This window comes from Oncorhynchus mykiss, chromosome 14 (genome assembly GCF_013265735.2).
Source record: "Oncorhynchus mykiss isolate Arlee chromosome 14, USDA_OmykA_1.1, whole genome shotgun sequence".
Lineage (NCBI taxonomy): Eukaryota > Metazoa > Chordata > Actinopteri > Salmoniformes > Salmonidae > Oncorhynchus > Oncorhynchus mykiss.
The window spans coordinates 2,963,398-2,982,384 of record NC_048578.1 but is presented as its reverse complement, the minus strand read 5'-3'; the positions used below and the strand labels follow the sequence as shown (position 1 = coordinate 2,982,384).

The window sequence follows — 18,987 nt, the reverse complement described above, 5'->3', positions numbered from 1 at the left end:
ATCGTACTTTGTAACTCTCTTGCGTAGTGTTTTTAAAGAAAGTACTGTCCAGCCAGAGATCCCAGTTGATTGGTGTTTATTCTGACGATAGACATAAGGAAGCACATTAGATGTGCAGGACACCAGTATGTGTAGCTGTAGATTCGTGATTCATCTGACTGCATGGAAATAACTGTGAATTAGCAGGGTGGCTAATGAGATCATTACAATTAGAGCATGCTAGCCAACTCGCTCTTAAAGCAATACAAAAGCACACCACAGAATGCCCCCGATATATAAAAGGTACTGTACACAAACACATAAATAGACATACAGTTGAAGTCGGAAGTTTACATACACCTTAGCCAAATACATTTAAACTCAGTTTTTCACAATTCCTGACATTTAATACTAGTAAAAATCCCCTGTCTTAGGTCAGATAGGATCACCACTTTATTTTAATAATGTGAAATGTCAGAATAATCGTAGAGAGAATGATTTATTTCTGCTTTATTTAATTCATCACATTCCCAGGGGGTCAGAAGTTTACATACACTCAATTTGAATTTGGTAGCATTGCCTTTAAATAGTTTAACTTGGGTCAAAAGTTTCGGGTAGCCTTCCACAAGCTTCCCACAAAAAGTTGGGTGAATTTTGTCCCATTCCTCCTGACAGAGCTGGTGTAACTGAGTCAGGTTTGTAGGCCTCCTTGCTCGCACATGCTTTTTCAGTTCTGTCCACACATTTTCTATAGGCTTGAGGCCAGTGCTTCATGATGGCCACTCCAATACCTTGACTTTGTTGTCCTTAAGCCATTTTGCCACAACTTTGGAAGTATGCTTGGGGTCATTGTCCATTTGGAAGACCCATTTGCGACCAAGCTTTAACTTCCTGACTGATGTCTTGAGATGTTGCTTCAATATATACACGTAATTTTCCCACCTCATGATGACATCTATTTGTGAAGTGCACCAGTCCCATCTACAGCAAAGTACCCCCACAACATGATGCTGCCACCCCTGTGCTTCATGGTTGGGATGGTGTTCTTCGGCTTGCAAGCCTCCTCCTTTTTCCTCCAAACATAACAATGGTCATTATGGCCAAACAGTTCTATTATGTTTCACACCATAGGACATTTCTCCAAAAAGTACGATCTTTATGGCGGTTTTGGTTGCTTCTTCCTTGTTGATCAGTCTTTCAGGTTATGTCTATAAAGGACTTGTTTTACTGTGGATATAGATACATTTGTACCTGTTTCCTCCAGCATCTTCACAAGGTCCTTTGCTGTTGCTCTGGGATTGATTTGCACTTTTCGCACCAAAATACGTTAATCTCTAGGAGACAGAATGCGTCTCCTTCTTGAGTGGTATGACGAATGCGTGGTCACATGGTGTTTATACTTGCATACTATTGTTTGTACAGATAAACATGGTACCTTCAGGTGTTCGGAAATTGCTCCCAAGGATGAACCGGACATTTGGAGGTCAACATTTTTTTCTGGGGTCTTGACTGATTTCTTTTGATTTTCCCATGATGTCAAGCAAAGAGCCACTGAGTTTGAAGGTAGGCCTTGAAATACATCCACAGGTACACCTCCAATTGACTCAAATGATGTCAATAAGCCTATAAGAAGCTTCTAAAGCTATGACATCCTTTTCTGGAATCTTCCAAGCTGTTTAAATGCACAGTCAACTTAGTGTATGTAAACTTCTGACCAACTAGAAGTGTGACACAGTGAATTCTAAGTTTAATATTCTGTCTGTAAACAATTGTTGGAAAACAATTAAGTAGATGTAACGCACAAAGTAGATGTCCTAACCGACTTACCAAACCTCTTTGGGCTAGGGGGCAGTGTTCGGAAGTTTGGATAGTCTGATATGTCCAAAGTAAACTGCCTGTTACTCAGGCCCAGAAGCTAGGATATGCATATAATTGGTTGTATTTGATAGAAATCACTTTGAAGTTTCTAAAATTGTTAAAATAATGTCTGTAAGTATAACATAACTGATATGGCAGGCGAAATCCATTCGGAAAATGTGTTTTTTGAGCTCCGAGACCATTCCTATATTGGATTTTGAATTTCCAACCTAAAAGCACCCAGATTGCAGTACCTATGACTTCCACTGGATGTCAACAGTCTTTATAAAAGGTTTTAGGCTTGTTACTAAAAAATTAACAAGCAATTTTAGTTTTACCAAGGTGTCCCTCATTAGGACTCAAGTCTTGTGAGGAGCGTGAATGAGGGCGCACACTTTGTTATTTATTGAACATACTACATTCCGTCTTAAATTTTAAAGTTAATTTACATATTAGGGTACATGAGGACTGATTAGAAACGTTGTTTGACTAGTTTGGACAAGGTTTACCGGTAACTTTTGGGAATCCTTTGTCTGCATGCCAAATAAACAGACTTTTTTGGGATATAAAGAAGGACTTTATTGAACAAAACAACCATTTGTTGTGTAGCTGGGACCCTTGGGTTTGCAAACAGAGGAATATTTTTAAAGGTAAGTGATTTATTTTGTCTATATTTCTGTGACACCTCTGCTGGTTTGAAAAATGTGTTTAATGCTGGTGTACGCGGGGCACTGTCCTCAGACAATCAAATGCTATGCTTTTGCCGTAAAGCCTATTGTAAATTGGACAAAGCGGTTCGATTACCAAGATTCTAAGCTAAAGAATGATGTATGACATTTGTATTTTCATGAATGTATTTTGAATTTCGCGCTCTGCAATTTCACCGAATGTTATCGTAGTAGCACGCGAGCGGGACACCTGGCCCAAAGTTAAAGGCACAGTCAACTTAGTGTATGTAAACTTCTGACCCACTAGAATTGTGATCCCGTGAATTATAAGTGAAATAATCTGTCTGTAAACAATTGTTGTAAAAATTACTTGTGTCACGCACAAAGTAGTCCTAACCGACTTGCCAAAACTATAGTTTCTTAACAAGATATTTGTGGAGTGGTTGAAAAACAAGTTTTAATGACTTCAACCTAAGTGTCACGACTCCGACCGAAGGTGGCTCCCCTTCCCGTTTGGGTGGCGCTCGGCGGTCGTCATCGCCGGCCTACTAGCTGCCACTGATTATTTTCTCCCCTCCTTATGTGTTTATTGATTACACCTGTTTTGAGTTGGTTGTAATTAGTTGGGCTTTATTAGTCTGTCGGCCCGCCCGTTTCTTTGTGTGGGAATGATTATTGTAACCCTGGTGTTTGTTACAGACGAACGTGTTGGTGTATGTTCGTATATAGTGCTGGACTGTTTTCGTTCCCCGTGTCTGGGGCATTTTGGTTTTGAGCACCCAGTGTTTAGTGGGGTGGCCGTGGTTCACCGTGTGTGCATTAAAAGAGCACTATATTGAACTCTCTGTTTTCCCTGCGCCTGACTTCATACTCACGACACCCAGTACGTTACACTAAGTGTATGTAAACTTCCGACTTCCACTGTATATACATTGCCTTCAGAAAGTATTTAGACCCCTTGACTTTTTCCACATTTTGTTACGTTAAGTCTTATTCTAAAATGGATTTAAAAAACAATTCTCAGTAATCTACACACACATTTTTGGAAATGCATTAAAAATAATTGAAAACAGAAATACCTTATTTACATAAGTATTCAGATCCTTTGCTATGGGACTTGAAATTGAGCTTAGGTGCATCCTGTTTGGTCATCCTTGAGATGTTTCTACAACTTGATTGGAGTCCACCTGTGGTACAGTCAATTGGTTGGACATGATTTGGAAAGGCGCACACATGTGTATATATAAGGTTCCACAGTTGACAGGTTGAAGGAATTGTCTTTAGAGCTCCGAGACAGGATTGTGTCGAGACACCGATCTGGGAAAGGGTTCCAAAAAATGTCTGCAGCATTGAAGGTCCCATGAACACAGTGGCCTCCATCATTCTTAAATGGGAGAAGTTTGGAACCACCAAGACTCTTCCTAGAGCTGGCCGCCCGGCCAAACTGAGCAATCGGGGGAGAAGGGCCATGATCAGGGAGGTGACCAAGAACCCAATGGTCACTCTGACAGATCTCCAGAGTTCCTGCGTGGAAATGGAATCCCCTTCCAGAAGGACAACCATCTTTGCAGCACTCCACCAATCAGGCCTTTATGGTAGAGTGGCCAGACAGAAGCCACTCCTCAGTAAAAGGCACATGACAGCCCACTTGGAGTTGCCAAAACGCACCTAAAGAGAGAAAGAAACAAGATTCTCGGGTCTGCTGAAACCAAGTTGGAACACTTTGGCCTGAATGCCAAGCAAGATTACACTCTTTGGTCTTAATGCCAAGCGTCACGTCTGGAGGAAACCTGCTACCATCCCTACATTGAAGCATGGTGGTGTCAGTATCATGCTGTGGGGATGTTTTTCAGCAGAAGGGACCTGGAGATTAGTCAGGATCGAGGCAAGTATGACAGGAGCAGGACCTCAGACTGGGGCGAAGGCTCACCTTCCAACAGGACAACGACCCCTAAGCACACAGCCAAGACAAGAGTGGCTTCGGGACAAGTCTCTGAATGTCCTTGAGTTACACAGCCAGAGCCCGGACTTGAAGCCGATCGAACATCTCTGGAGAGACCTGGAAATAGCTGTGCAGCAATGCTCCCCATCCAACCTGACAGAGCTTGAGAAGATCTGCAGAGAAGAATGGGAGAAATTCCACAAATACAGGTATGCCAAGCTTGTAACGCCACACCCAAGAAGACTCGATGCTGTAATCACTGCCAAAGGTGCTTCAACAAAGTACCGAGTAAAGGGTCTGAATATTTATGTAAATGTGATAGTTCTTTTTTTAATTTTTTTTTATAAATTTGCGTTTCTAACCTGTTTTTGCTTTGTAATTGTGGGGTATTGTGTGTAGACTGATGAGGGGAAAAAAACAATTGAATCAATTTTAGAATAAGTCTGTAACGTTACAAAATGTGGAAAAAGTCAATGGGTCTGAATACTTTCCAAATGCACTGTAAGTGCAGCCACATGGGAAAAAAATGTGTTTAACCATGACAGAGAGGTGGGGGTTTTCATTTCATTTGGAATAAACATGTATTTTCATATTTACTACTGTATCTGTATAAACTGCGTTTTAAACAAATAGAATAATAGTTACATTTGCATTATTTATACCCCCCCCCCCCCCCCCCCTCCCAAAGTTAGACTTTTGTTGCATTTAGGGGAGCTCATGTGTCCCTCGGGGCAGCTGAGACCCCCTCGCTTCCCAGTAATTCTCACACTGGACTGGAGTCATTTAGGCCTTTCATAAGCCAACTAAGGACACATTGTTGAATGTTTGGACAAGGCCTCTTGTGGAGCTGATCGCTAGTTCCAGGATGTCACCACAAGGACTCATCAACCTCTACTGGGACTATATAAAACATGGTTGCTATCAACTGAGGTCAAATGTCATCATCATTGTTGAGCGAAAGTATTAATGGGTAAATTTCCATGGCATGCATGTTTGATAAGGTAGTGAGGGCATGCAGTGTAACATTCAGCATTGGGGCCATAGGATGACCCTCCCTCAGGATTCACTGTTGACCCCAGTGCATTTTGAAGACCACCAACATGCTTTATTGATTCCACATCCCCATTGATTCCCCACCTAGCTCCTCGCTGCTATCCTGCTCTGAATGACCAAAATCCACATTGAAACAACCACATCTAAAGAGCACTATTTAGGCCAGACAAAATTGATTCACCGTTTAACAGATGTTCTCCCCAGAAAATTGTAGGCGAGTGAGCAAAAAAATAAAAATAACACTGCCGTTCCAAAGTTTGGGGTCACATAGAAATGTCCTTGTTTTGAAAGAAAAGCACTTTTTTTTAAATCAGAAATACAGTGTAGACATTGTTAATGTTGTAAATGACTATTGTAGCTGTAAACTCCTGGATGCTGGCCTTGTAGGCAAAAAAAAAGCCATATCCCAGACTGGCCAATAAAAAGAAAAGATTAAGATGGGAAAAAGAACACAGACACTGGACAGAGGAACTCTGCCTAAAAAGCCAGCATCCCGGAGTCGCCTCTTCACCGTTTCTCAAACTAGACACTCTAATGTACTTGTACTAAATAATTGTAATCAAATTAAAATGTTGATGCATAATAATGAGTTCATTACCTGAATACATCTCTATAGCCTAGGCGTTAACAAAAGTATCATACAAATATTATTAGGCCTCTCATAGGCCTTGTAGGTAGAGGGTCAATCAAGTTAGGTCTGCCAAACTAATGTAGCATTGGAAAAAAAACACATAAATCCATCCATAGAGTATAACCTTTCATCATCATCCCCCAAAAATGTTGTTTATAACATGCACAATAAGAAGCATCAATCTATATAGAGCAAGCGTGACTAAATTTGAGCCCAGTAACTTTGCTCACCGCATCCTCCTTCGATTGTCTCTTCTGGCTGCCACGAAAAGTCCCCACCTGCTGTGTGTGCCACTGGCGATGTACTGTACTTTGCTGGACATGCTAGCTGTTCTTGGCGGCGCATCATCACTTCAAACGCATTTCGTCGTGGTTATCGGTTGGCCTACTACTACCGGTGGTACCGGTAAAACGTAAGTTATGAATCGCAAATCCCCATACAGCTGACACACTTCGATTTCATCAATCATTTTGACTTCAATTTGGTAGTCCAAAATACTATCATCTTGCACTGCATCTTTGCTGATGAATACCCTGATCTCTGGCCAGTCAATTGGTTAAATTACATTGTTGTTTCGAATTTTAATCGCTTCTAATATATCTGAAAATGATGCAATAACCATGAATTTAACCGATTGTTTGTTATAATGAGGGACGTCCCACGTTTAACCTGGACACATACATAGTAGGAATTTGCGCTAGCTTCAGCCATGACAGCATGAGATAGAAACGAAACGACTGCACATTGCCTGCAGGTGCGAGCGTGTGTGTTTCACTGTCCAATCCGAGGCTCAAGTATGTTCTGAGCGCGTGATCTGAGGCTGTTTGGTCTCTTGGGCATTAACTTTGGAAAGCCTCAAAGGAGCAGACAGTGTCTTATAAACAAAGAGCTGCATATATTTGCCAAAAAAGAACACATCTGATTTTTTTTTTCGGGGTTTGGAGAAAAGTGATGCGGGGCATCCGTTAAACAGTAATTCAACTTTGTCCGGCCGTACCTTTTTTTGCAGTTTCCCCGACATACTCTCCAAACAAATGTTGGGGTACAAAGTAATCACATCTGATACTTTAAAATAACTGCCATACCAGTTATAACTGTTTTATATTATCCTTAGTTTAACTGTGTGTTGGTTAGTTGTTTGGTTATATAGTTTTCTATTTTGAAGCTACATTGGGGGTTGCAGGGAGTGGTTGTGGGTCATCAGCCATGCCAGTGTCCTCCCTGTTCCCCCTGCAGCTGAACCATGGTCTCATTCTGCTGGCTGCAGAGCCCAGGGAGAGTATAGCAGCCATGGGGAAAGGGCTTCAGGATTAGAAGCAGGATTTTAGCCTGTGGAGATAAGTCTGCTCCCTACTCATTTGGAGCAGGGAGTTTTGAAGAGGAAAGAGAGGAAAGAATGCCATGTTGCACAGCCAGAGGGAGTTATTGGGCCTGAGTTTAGTGTAGTGTGCTGTACATGTATGGGAGAGACAAGAGCATGGAGCATATAGGGTACTGAGGAAAACAGGGAAGCCTTTCAGAGTTTGTGCAACAGGCAATAGAGATACCCATGTGCTCAAATATTAATTGAATGTTGAAATGGGAGACAAAACAGAGCCACCACTGAAATGGAAGACATGTACCCTGACTAGCGTGTGTAGGCCTCATTATGCTCTCTAGGACTAGAAAGGAGACAATTATATTGCTGTTTATTTTCTTGAGTTTGACATCAAAACATCACAAATATAATTGATCATTTAGCACTTATTTAAGATTTTCAAGAGGTCTGAATCTGTATTTCCAATCATACATATTACAACAACATTGAAGGAAGAAAAACCTGGTAGCTATAACACTCAGTCCAGCTGAAAGCTGCGACAGCATCTGCGTGTGGCAGGAGGGAAGCTCAAAGCTGCGACACTGATGTATGACCAGGCTAGAGCTTCCTGTAACTATCCTAACAACTGACTCAACTGACTGAGGGAGGGAAGGGACTTCTCTTGGCAGTAACCACTGGACCAAGCATTGATCATGTCATTGTTGGCCACCGAGTGCCACCTCTCTCGACAATAGCCCAATTCTTTGCCCTCCTATCGCTCATTGGCTCACATCAGAAACACTGAGCACGCTGTAATGGAGAAACAAACCACTTCCCAAATCAAGTGTGACTCTGACCTGCATCTTGGGGAAAAGGAGGAACAGTAATTCATTCCCTGCTCCCTAATTAATTATCACCCAGATTGCTTATTGATTTCTTTTATTCACTCCGATGGCTTATGAAACACATTCTATTCACACAAAATGCTGATGGGAGTGCAAAATGTGGGAGAGCAGAGCTCAGAGAGACTACAGTGCATTCAGAAAGTATTCAGACCCATTTACTTTTTCCACAATTTGTTACGTTACAGCCTTCTTCTAAAACGTATTACATATTTTTCCCCCTCATCAATCTACAATACCCCATAATGACAAAGGGAAAACAGGTTTGTAGAAATTTTTGCAATTTTATTACAAATAAAAACAGAAATACCTTATTTACATAAGTATTCAGACCCTTTGCTATGAAACTCAAAATTGAGCTCAGGTGCATCCTGTTTCCATTGATCATCCTTGAGATGTTTCTACAACTTGATTGGAGTTTACCTGTGGTAAATTCAATTGACTGGACATGATTTGAAAAGGCACACACCTGTCTAGATAAGTTCCCACATTTGACAGTGCATGTTAGAGCAAACACCAAGCCATGAGGTCGAAGGAATTGTCCGTAGAGGACCGAGACAGGATTATGTCGAGGCACAGATCTGGGAAAGGGTACCTAAAAAAATTCTGCACCATTGAAATTCCCCAAGGACACAGTGGCCTCCATCATTCTTAAATGGAAGAAGTTTGGAACCACAAAGACTCTTCCTAGAGCTGGCAACCCAGGAATAGCTTCGGGACAAGTCTCTGAATGTCCTTGAGGGGCCCAGCCAGAGCCTGGACTTGAACCCAATCAAACATCTCTGGAGAGACCTGAAAATAGCTGTGCAGCGACGCTCCCCATCCATCCTGACAGAGCTTGAGAGGATCTGCAGAGAAGAATGGGAGAAACTCCCCAAATACAGGTGTGCCAAGCTTATAGCGTCATACCCAAGAAGAGATTTGAGGCAGTAATCACTGCCAAAGGTTCTTCAACAAAGTACTGACTAAAGGGTTTGAATACTTATGTAAATGTAATATTTCAGTTTTGTTTAATACATTTGCAAAAATGTCTAAAAATTATGGGGTGTGTGTAGATTGATGAGGGGAAAATACTATTTCATCCATTTTAGAATAAGGCTGTAACGTAAAAAGTCAACGGATCTGAATACTTTCCAAATGCACTATATATCCAGGAGGTAATAAGTCACTTTGAGACTGTTGCTCCTGTTGGAAAACCTAGCTGGAAGATTAGTTCATGCTGAAATATAGCACAGGTCTGCCATCTTTGTTGGTTTGAATATCAACTATTGTCACACCCTGATCTGTTTCACCTGTCTTTGTGATTGTCTCCACCCCCCTCCAGGTGTCGCCCATCTTCCCCATGATCCCCAGTGTATTTATACCTGTGTTCTCTGTTTGACTGTTGCCAGTTAGTTTTGTTCATCAAGCCTACCAGCGTTTTTCCCCTTGCTCCTTTCTCTAAAGTTTTCCCGGTTTTGACCATTCTATCTGCCCCGACCCTGAGACTGCCTGCCGTTCTGTACCATTCTGACTTTGTTTCGGACCTGTCCTTGACCTGTCATTTTGCCAGCCCCTGTTTTTGTAATAACCTTTTGTTACTTCGATACTGTCTGCATCTGGGTCTTCTCATGTAACATGATAACTATTGCATAACCAACAATATACAAGGACAGAAGAGTAATTTTTGCCTAATTCATAGGCACACAAAATGCACAGGTTCCAGTCTAGTACAGAGTTCACAAAATGGTAGAACATCAAAATATGCCGAGGAGAGTATTATCGCAGTGGAAATACATCTGGATTAATATTCAGATTTCCCTAGACAGCCATCTGAAAAGGTCCAAATCTGTGTACTGTATACTGTAAGTATGTGTATACATTGTAGCAGCCCTAATCCACTTGGTCTTTATTACAATGTTGACGATGCTAAATGGGATTTGATCTGCTTGATATGGGTCAGCAGTACTCTGACAAAGCAAACAAAAGATCCGAGAGACTTCTCAGAGGGATAGCGTGCATAGCTGATCAATATCTGTGTGTAGGCTAACCAGTGTCTGCAACCAACCAGCACACACACACATGTTAATTTCTTATTCACTTGAGTCAGAGAAGGGAATGAAGATATAATCCTCACCACAGTGAAAGTCTTAGTATTCATAATTGATATCTTCTGTTTGGCCTGCATCATAACAGGCATGTGGGTTAACCTGAGGTAAAACCTAACACAGCACTCCAAATCTGAATTTAGAATAGAAGCACAATGACAGATAATTGTCATCATTTCAGAAAAAGCTGGCATTTTAAATATTTTCCTGTGGAAAGTTCAACCTTTTACTTCTCCGATTTGGTACCAACAGCATAATGAGATGACCGCAAAATAATTGCTAAAGTTTCGATAGTGGAAAAAGTGGGCATCTTTGAACCAGCATGCCAACTGACGAAAGCCTTTGCCTCCCGGGCAATCTATGAAACGATGTCATCTTGTAACAAATTATTTTGGTTCTGCCTGATTTTGGAGTGTGCAGAGGCATGAAGATTTAATAAAGTGTTTCTTCTTCAGCCCTCGGGAAACCACATACCTAACCTAGCAATAACCTACCAAATCACCCAAAACAGAAGTTTATCTTTTAGCACTCCAAATCTATGAAAAGTAACATAACTGTCTTTAAAAAACTGTGACAAACATCAGAAGCAGTAAACAGTACCAGCAACAGCAGTAGTAACAGTACCAGTAACAGCAGTAGTAACAGTACCAGTAAGAGCAGTAGTAACAGTACCAGTAACAGCAGTAGTAACAGTACCAGTAACAGCAGTAGTAACAGTACCAGTAACAGCAGTAGTAACAGTACCAGTAACAGCAGTAGTAACAGTACCAGTAACAGCAGTAGTAACAGTACCAGTAACAGCAGTAGTAACAGTAACAGCAGTAGTAACAGTACCAGTAACAGCAGTAGTAACAGTACCAGTAACAGCAGTAGTAACAGTACCAGTAACAGCAGTAGTAACAGTACCAGTAACAGCAGTAGTAACAGTACCAGTAACAGCAGTAGTAACAGTACCAGTAACAGCAGTAGTAACAGTACCAGTAACAGCAGTAGTAACAGTAACAGCAGTAGTAACAGTACCAGTAACAGCAGTAGTAACAGTACCAGTAACAGCAGTAGTAACAGTAACAGCAGTAGTAACAGTACCAGTAACAGCAGTAGTAACAGTACCAGTAACAGCAGTAGTAACAGTACCAGTAACAGCAGTAGTAACAGTACCAGTAACAGCAGTAGTAACAGTACCAGTAACAGCAGTAGTATCATAATCATTTCAAAAGGATAAACATCATTAGTAGTTTTCATGATAATCTCAAAATACCTTCACTTTGGGCTGAAAACAATTATTTTCATAATCACATGAAAATCATTATGAAGAGTGACATGAACGTATATTATTATTTTTAAGAATGTTCTTTAATGGTCTCATTAATTCGCTAAATCATGTTCAGGTAAATGAACTGTGTTACTTGCCTGGTATCCTCCAATCCATTGCACTGTGCATTAGAGTACAGTAGCTCCCTACTAGAACACCAGTACCTGTGCTGTCTGACTCAAACTAGACTGACTATTTATTCAATTTAAGTAATCTCCTCAATGGCATGACGTGGTTGCACTTTTCCATTATGCTTACTAATCTTTTCGTGTAACAGATGTTGGGTTGTTTGATGTCAACATTTGACTCAATCACTCTAAACCACTACAAATGTGTTCAGTAGGACAAAAGGGTCATATTGAAAGCCTTCCCCTTTAGATTTCTTATAATGGCCATTTTTTTCCGCAAACATCCTTTCTGAATTGCACGGCAGGTAGCCTAGCGGTTATGAGCCGTAGGCCAGTAACCAAAAGGTCGCTGGTTTGAGTCCCTGAGCCAGGAGGGGGGCAAAATCAGACGTTCTGCCCTTGAGCAAGGCAGTTAACCCCCAACAACTGCTCCCCAGGCGCCGATGACATGGACGTTGATTAAGGCCTCCTGATTTAAAGGGGTTGGGTTAAATGCAGAAGACCTATTTCGGTTTAATGCATTCAGTTGTGCAACCCCTTTCTCTGGAATTAAAAGTAATCCAATAAATAATCATCTATTTTTTCAAAAGTATCTGTACCCCCCCCCCCCCCCCCCCCCCCCCCCCCCCCCCCTAGTAAGTACACTGCCACTGCCGCAACCATAATAATGAAAGGGTCAAAGAGTTCAACATATGCATAAAGATGTCCTTTTATAAAACTCATTCCCTTAAGTTTGACAAGAGATAGAACTGAATGAACAGAATAAAAATGTGTCAGTGAGTTGGGAGAGGAGGAAATGGCTGACTCACTGTGATGATCTGGTATATAATCACATTTACGTTCAAAGGAATGAGACAATTAAATGGCTATGTGAAATAAATATGAAGTGATTCAATGTGCATACTGTATACATCATCTTAACAGTGGAGCGGAAAAGGCATTATGCTCCGTCACTTCCCTTATATTTGTATTACACTATTTGGTGTAATATACAATGCAATTACATAAACATACAAATTGGCTCCTAGTTCAATAGAGTGTCTGCTATATATACTTAAATTATTTTATTAGCACGTAATTCAACACAACTCACCATCCCATTCTATTTTACTCTTGGAAGAGCTATAGGATTTAGCTAGTTAATATATTTTATACCTTGACAAAGGTCTATGCTGTTGTTTGGGTTTAGTTTGAGTGTGAATACTGTGTGCACTGTGCATGCACTCAAGTACAGTGAGATCAATAATATGCACAGCCAATGGACAGGCTTGGAAGGGTCTACCAATGCAACAGGGAGTAAGTAGCCTACTGCTGCAAATGTGTGTTTATGGATGTGTGTGATTTGAAAAGGCAAGGCATGATCAATATTCAATAAAGTAAAAAGCAAGTGTGTATCATCTTGTGCATTAAATATAAATGAGTCCTATCAACAATTTTAAATGAATAAGTACATTGTTATTTTGAAACAATACTGGCCTACCACCAATACTCACTGACCATTTAGGGTTCACTAGTAGGGGGTCCATTAAATCAAAACCTCACCCATTTAGGTTTCACTAGTAGGGTCCATTAAATCAAAACCTGGCCCATTTAGGGTTCACTAGTAGGGGGTCCATTAAATCAAAACCTGGCCCATTTAGGGTTCACTAGTAGGGGTCCATTAAATCAAAACCTGGCCCATTTAGGGTTCACTAATAGGGGGTTCATTAAATCAAAACCTGGCCCATTTAGGGTTCACTAATAGGGGGTCCATTAAATCAAAACCTGGCCCATTTAGGGTTCACTAGTAGGGGGTCCATTAAATCAAAACCTGGCCCATTTAGGGTTCACTAATAGGGGGTTCATTAAATCAAAACCTGGCCCATTTAGGGTTCACTAATAGGGGGTTCATTAAATCAAAACCTGGCCCATTTTGGGCTCACTAGTAGGGGGTCCATTAAATCAAAACCTGTATCCAGATGATTCTGGATAATGGCAAAATGCAAGGCAGAATGCATGTTAGGCTTTATATCAATACAATAATATTCACTAAGTGAACCATAAGGACACTAACTAGATATAAATTCACATATGCTATCTCACTACTGGCCTCACCCCAGTGTCTACATGCTGTGATACGCCTGACTGAATAGGCCCTTTTACTCTGTTTACTTTGAATTTTCTCAAGTCTGGAGAGAGTGCTCAGAAAGAAGTTGGCAGCTTGTTAATGAGGAACTAATGAGTAGCCTTTAGCCTTGATTTTCCTCAGCGAAGGACAACACATTTCAAAATATCAAATAACAAAATACATGCTTCCATTGACAGGCCAGTAGGTATAGGCACTGGGGCCTACTCAGGACATATTTATGGTTCATTGAGGCCTCTGATGTATTTTCAATGATCTATGTAGTAATTCTTGCTCTTTGGGACTTTTTCTCCTTCAATTGGAGCTGGATGTGACGACAACAAACAATCAAGACTGCTACTGTACGTCTTTTCAAGGACAGGGAAACAATCAAGTCATTTTTATTGCATGTTAAAGTCAAATAGAAAATCAATGTGCCCTTTGAAAGAACATACTACATTTGTATGTCTACTTCAACCCATATAGTCATAAAAGGACTCAATGGGGATTATATGCAAAAAGGCTGTTCTTAATTTGACAAAGCAAGGATGACACATGCAACTTTCATGTGGTCTTTGCTTACATTATTTAAGTGTGTTCGGTGGCACTTATGGTCAGGCTATTCTGTACTCTACAATATGTACAGTGAATATACCGTATATAAAAAAAAGTGTCTAAATTGTTCGTTCCCAGAGAGACAGTGTGTGAAGTCTCTATTTTGCAGAAACAACACTCTAAATGGCCTCAGTGTTTGTGTAACAGCCACCAGCAATGTTGCTGCTCCTTAGAAAATTGTTCAAATCCAATGGAAATAATGTTTTCCTCTGACAATAACCACCTTTTTTTTTGTATCGACAACCTACATCTTGGGTTTGATCCTGTTATTCCACACCATCTAAAAGTACAACATCTACAAAACGGTTTAGGGAAAAAAAGTCTTAAACTGAAGGGAAAAAAAGTCTTAAACTGAATGAAATGTTCGGGGAAAGAGGTCATAGTCAGAGCCACGTTAATACCTATTAGCCATATTACACAACTAATCCTGACAACAGGAATCTGTTAACATCACGAGTCAAGGTGCAAAAGAGATAACCCTGTTCTTATCATTCAATCCTAAATGTGATATGCTAAATATTTAGCTCTTTTCTTATCAAAGACACGTTGATGAAAAAAACATGCTATTTTTGTAATACAGAGCAGAGTAACAGAAATAGATACATTATGAATAACGTTTGAGAGTTTTGTTATAACATTGTTTGCTTCAGGGTCAAACTCGTAGTGTAAATAATTTGACACTTCTGTCAAAATCTGAAACGCTGAAGGATCATCATCATTGCTCATGTCAAACAAAGAGAAAGGTCACACGGTACACTGGAGCTTATTGGCAGATATGGATATGAGTGATAGTGTGTCTAAGCTAATCTATTTTCAAAAAAGATCATAATATTGGTATTATCTCCCTCTTATGTAGTTCTAAGACATAATTACCATTTCACCCGTTTCATTAGCTTACCCCAAACATCTTCAAGGAAAGCAGTCATTTTTATTCAAGTGAACCGCCTATATTTCCCTATCTTAAAGCATGGGCTCTTTTTGTTTAAGCTTTATCCATTTCTAATGCAAGCCATAGCTCTTCTAATGCAATTAGAGTCCCAAGTCCTTCCAGAGCAATTAAAACATGCGAGGAGGAAAGGTTAAACAACCTAGCATATTTCCTTCCCTTTTGAGTGGAAAAACTACTGAACTAGTGAACTGCTTGAGATAGCACCGCAGGGCAGGCAATGTGGAAGGAGGGAGTCAGAGAGGGAGCTGAACGGAGCTCTCAGCTCAGGAGGGAGGCGCCGCTGTTTACCAGTTAGAGTCAGTGATTCACTGCACAATTCACAGGATGGGATGTGGAGGGGTCAGGCAAAGATTTGAGATATTTCTAGGCAGTGACCCAGAGGGAGAGAGAGCACAATTCATTATCAGAGAGAAGAAGAATAGCAGATACAACGACGTGCTGAATATACTCCGAGGCACTGAATGATTATAATTTCACAGGAAAATATATGTGATTTCAAAAGTAGAAATGTTGAGCGTATTTTTTTCCAGACATCTTGGATGCATGTAGGCTACGCAGTGGCACATTATGTACAAACATATTTTCGGGGCATCACACAATGTCAGAAACAATGCCTGACTATGGAACTCCGTTTGGGTCTCTGCATGTCAAAAAAGATACATGTTAAATAACACTATTTGAAGCGTCAAATAAGCTTACTGACCAATCAGGACTTGAATATGACTGCACGTCACTTTATATTTTAACACATGCATATATTTTTATGTAGTGATTACACTATCACTTGCATTTCTTTAGAATACCTGCTGCTTTAACGGTAAAATGGCTGTATGAAAAAGTCCTAATTTAAGTAAACTAAATTAAAATCTCCGTGTTCACCGTTATAAACAGGTCATATAATCAGGCTGTAAATTCTTAAAAGCATAATATGCACACATTAGATTTTCTCTATGTTTTAATCTAAATGTATATTTAAACCCACAAAAATGAGTTAAGTACTCAATTTGATTTATTACCAGACACAACTCACTACTGCTAGGAAGACATCACAGGTGCCAGAGGAAAACATTACCTCCATCAAAGGGGTAAAAAAGGTGAAGAACTAAGTTGGTTTGTAGAAAGCAAATGGAATTGTAATACTGTTTATTTGAAGGAAAACCTTTTTGGATCCCTGAAATATATAGGCTGCCTTCACCAAAGAAGCAGTAGTCTAGTAATAAAGAAAAACATGTTGTATAACTTGGTTGTTACTCTGTGAAAAACAACAACTCTGAGTCTTTCAATTCTTCACGCAATCTCTCAATCCTCACCTACCCGTGGAGTTATCTTAACAGAAATCTGCAGAGAACCTAGAGATTTAGAGAAACCTAAATAGAAAAAACACCTGTTTTCAGGAACTAACAGCATCTTGGAGGCTTCTTTGTACTTGGATGAATCTGTAACTCAGAGAGTCTGTTTTTCGAAGGAGAGAAATGCCTGTCCTTCTCCAGTACAATCACAGTGAGTGTTAACGCTTTGAGTTTCATATTTCTATTTCATGCTATGGGTACACTTTTAAAAACAAGGTTGATGGGATGGGATTATGTCTAATAAAAGTAGCTTTAAAAGGCAGCTTTAAATCTATCGATGCACTCTCTTCACATGGCGCTTCATCCACCAGGAGTATGAGGCACACTGGCACTTTCTAATGCCTTCAAGTAAACATGACACGGTTCGTGTAGTTGTAGTTGTCTACTCAATAAGCGCCGCTCAGGAGTGGATATTACTTATGTAAGAGTTCTTTGAAAAAGAAGAAACTTGAGCCAAGAACAGTGCTTTTAGCATAATCCACATCAAGCAGAATGAACGCCCAATCTTATTAGATCCAAGACTGCACTGATCTCCAAACTGAAGTTGTGTGCAATCTGGCCCATTAATTAATGTAAAGCAAAGCATCTGAGGTGAACCCTCACGGGACTCTTACTGAAAAATACATCTTAACTCACAGTAGGTCAAACATGTTGGCAATCTTGCATGATTCACTATTTATTATAAAATAAGTTGAAATTGAAAAATGATTGTGGTGTTCACACATGTATCTGTCTGATTTACAACAGCACATGTCCAAGAAAGAAAAACGAAATCTAAACTGAATGCGATTTTTCAGTTTAAAGACCAAATTGTAAAAAAATCTAATTAATGTGGTTGGAGGCAAGTGATTCTCATTAATACTGGTAATTTATCTCACCTGTGGTAAGTTACTTAAAAAAAGCACCTTTATTTAACCAGGTAGGCCAGTTGAGAACAAGTTCCAATTTACAACTGCGACCTGGCCAAGATAAAGCAAAGCAGTGCAACAAAAAGAACAACACAGAGTTCCACATAAACAAATGTAGTCAATAACACAATATAAAAATCTATGTACAGTGTGTGCAAATGTAGAAGAGTAGGGAGGTAAAGGCAATAAATAGGCCACAGAGTCAAAATAATGACAATTTAGCATTAATACTGGAGTGATAGATGTGCAGATGATGATGTGCAAGTAGAGATACTGGGGTGCAAAAGAGCAAGAATATAAATAACAATATGGTGATGAGGTAGTTGGGTGTGCTATTTACAGATTGGCTGTGTACAGGTACAGTGATCGGTAAGCTGCTCTGACAGCTGATGCTTAAAGTTAGAGAGGGAGAAATAAGTCTCCAGCTTCAGTGATTTTTGCAATTCGTTCCAGTCATTGGCAGCAGAGAACTGGAAGGAAAGGCGGCCAAAGGAAGTGTAGGCTTTAGGGATGACCAGTATTCCTGCTGGAGCGCGTGCTACGGGTGGGTGTTGCTATGGTGTTAAGCATATCCCAGTTTAGGTCACCTAACAGTATAAACTCTGAAGATAGATGGGGGGCAATCAATTCACACATGGTGTCCAGGGCACAGCTGGGGTCTGAGGGGGGTCTATAACAAGCAGGAATGGTGAGAGGCTTGTTTCTGGAAAGGTAGATTTTTAAAGTAGAAGCTCAAATTGTTTGGGCACAGACCTGGATAGTATGACAGAACTCTGCAGGCTATATTTGCAGTAGATTTCAACTCCGCCCCCTTTGGCAGTTCTATTTTTGTTGGAAAATGTTGTAGTTGGGGATGGAAATTTCAGGATTTTTGGTGTCCTTCCTAAGCCAGGATTCAGACACAAGCAGTGAATAAAACAAACTTAGGGAGGAGGCTTCTGATGTTAACATGCATGAAACCAAGGCTTTCACGATTACAGAAGCCAACAAAACAAATGAGGGCGGCTGGGGAATGGGAGTGGTGTTGGGGGCTGCAGAGCCTGGGTTAACCTCTACATCTCCAGAGGAACAGAGGAGGAGTAGGATAAGGGTACGGCTAAAGTCTGTAAGAACTGGTCGTCTAGTGCGTTTGGAATAGAGCGTAAAAGGAGCAGATTTTTGGGCGTGGAAGATTAGATTCAAGGCATAAAGTACAAACACAGCTAT

At 40.4% G+C, this 18,987-nt stretch overlaps 1 protein-coding gene across 2 annotated transcripts in view; it reads right to left on the bottom strand.

Annotated features, from left to right (window-relative positions):
* Positions 1–18,987, bottom strand: part of LOC110488551 (X-linked interleukin-1 receptor accessory protein-like 2) — a 323,660-nt gene that overhangs the window by 178,489 nt on the left and 126,184 nt on the right. The window contains exon 1 of one of the 2 annotated variants that reach the window (XM_036942675.1): positions 6,361–6,797. The exons of the other annotated variant lie outside the window; for it this stretch is intronic. Within the exon in view, the coding sequence (XP_036798570.1) occupies positions 6,361–6,478 (118 nt within the window). The 5' untranslated portion in view covers positions 6,479–6,797. Of the gene's footprint in view, positions 1–6,360; positions 6,798–18,987 lie in introns of those variants that run through there. 2 annotated transcript variants of the gene reach the window in all.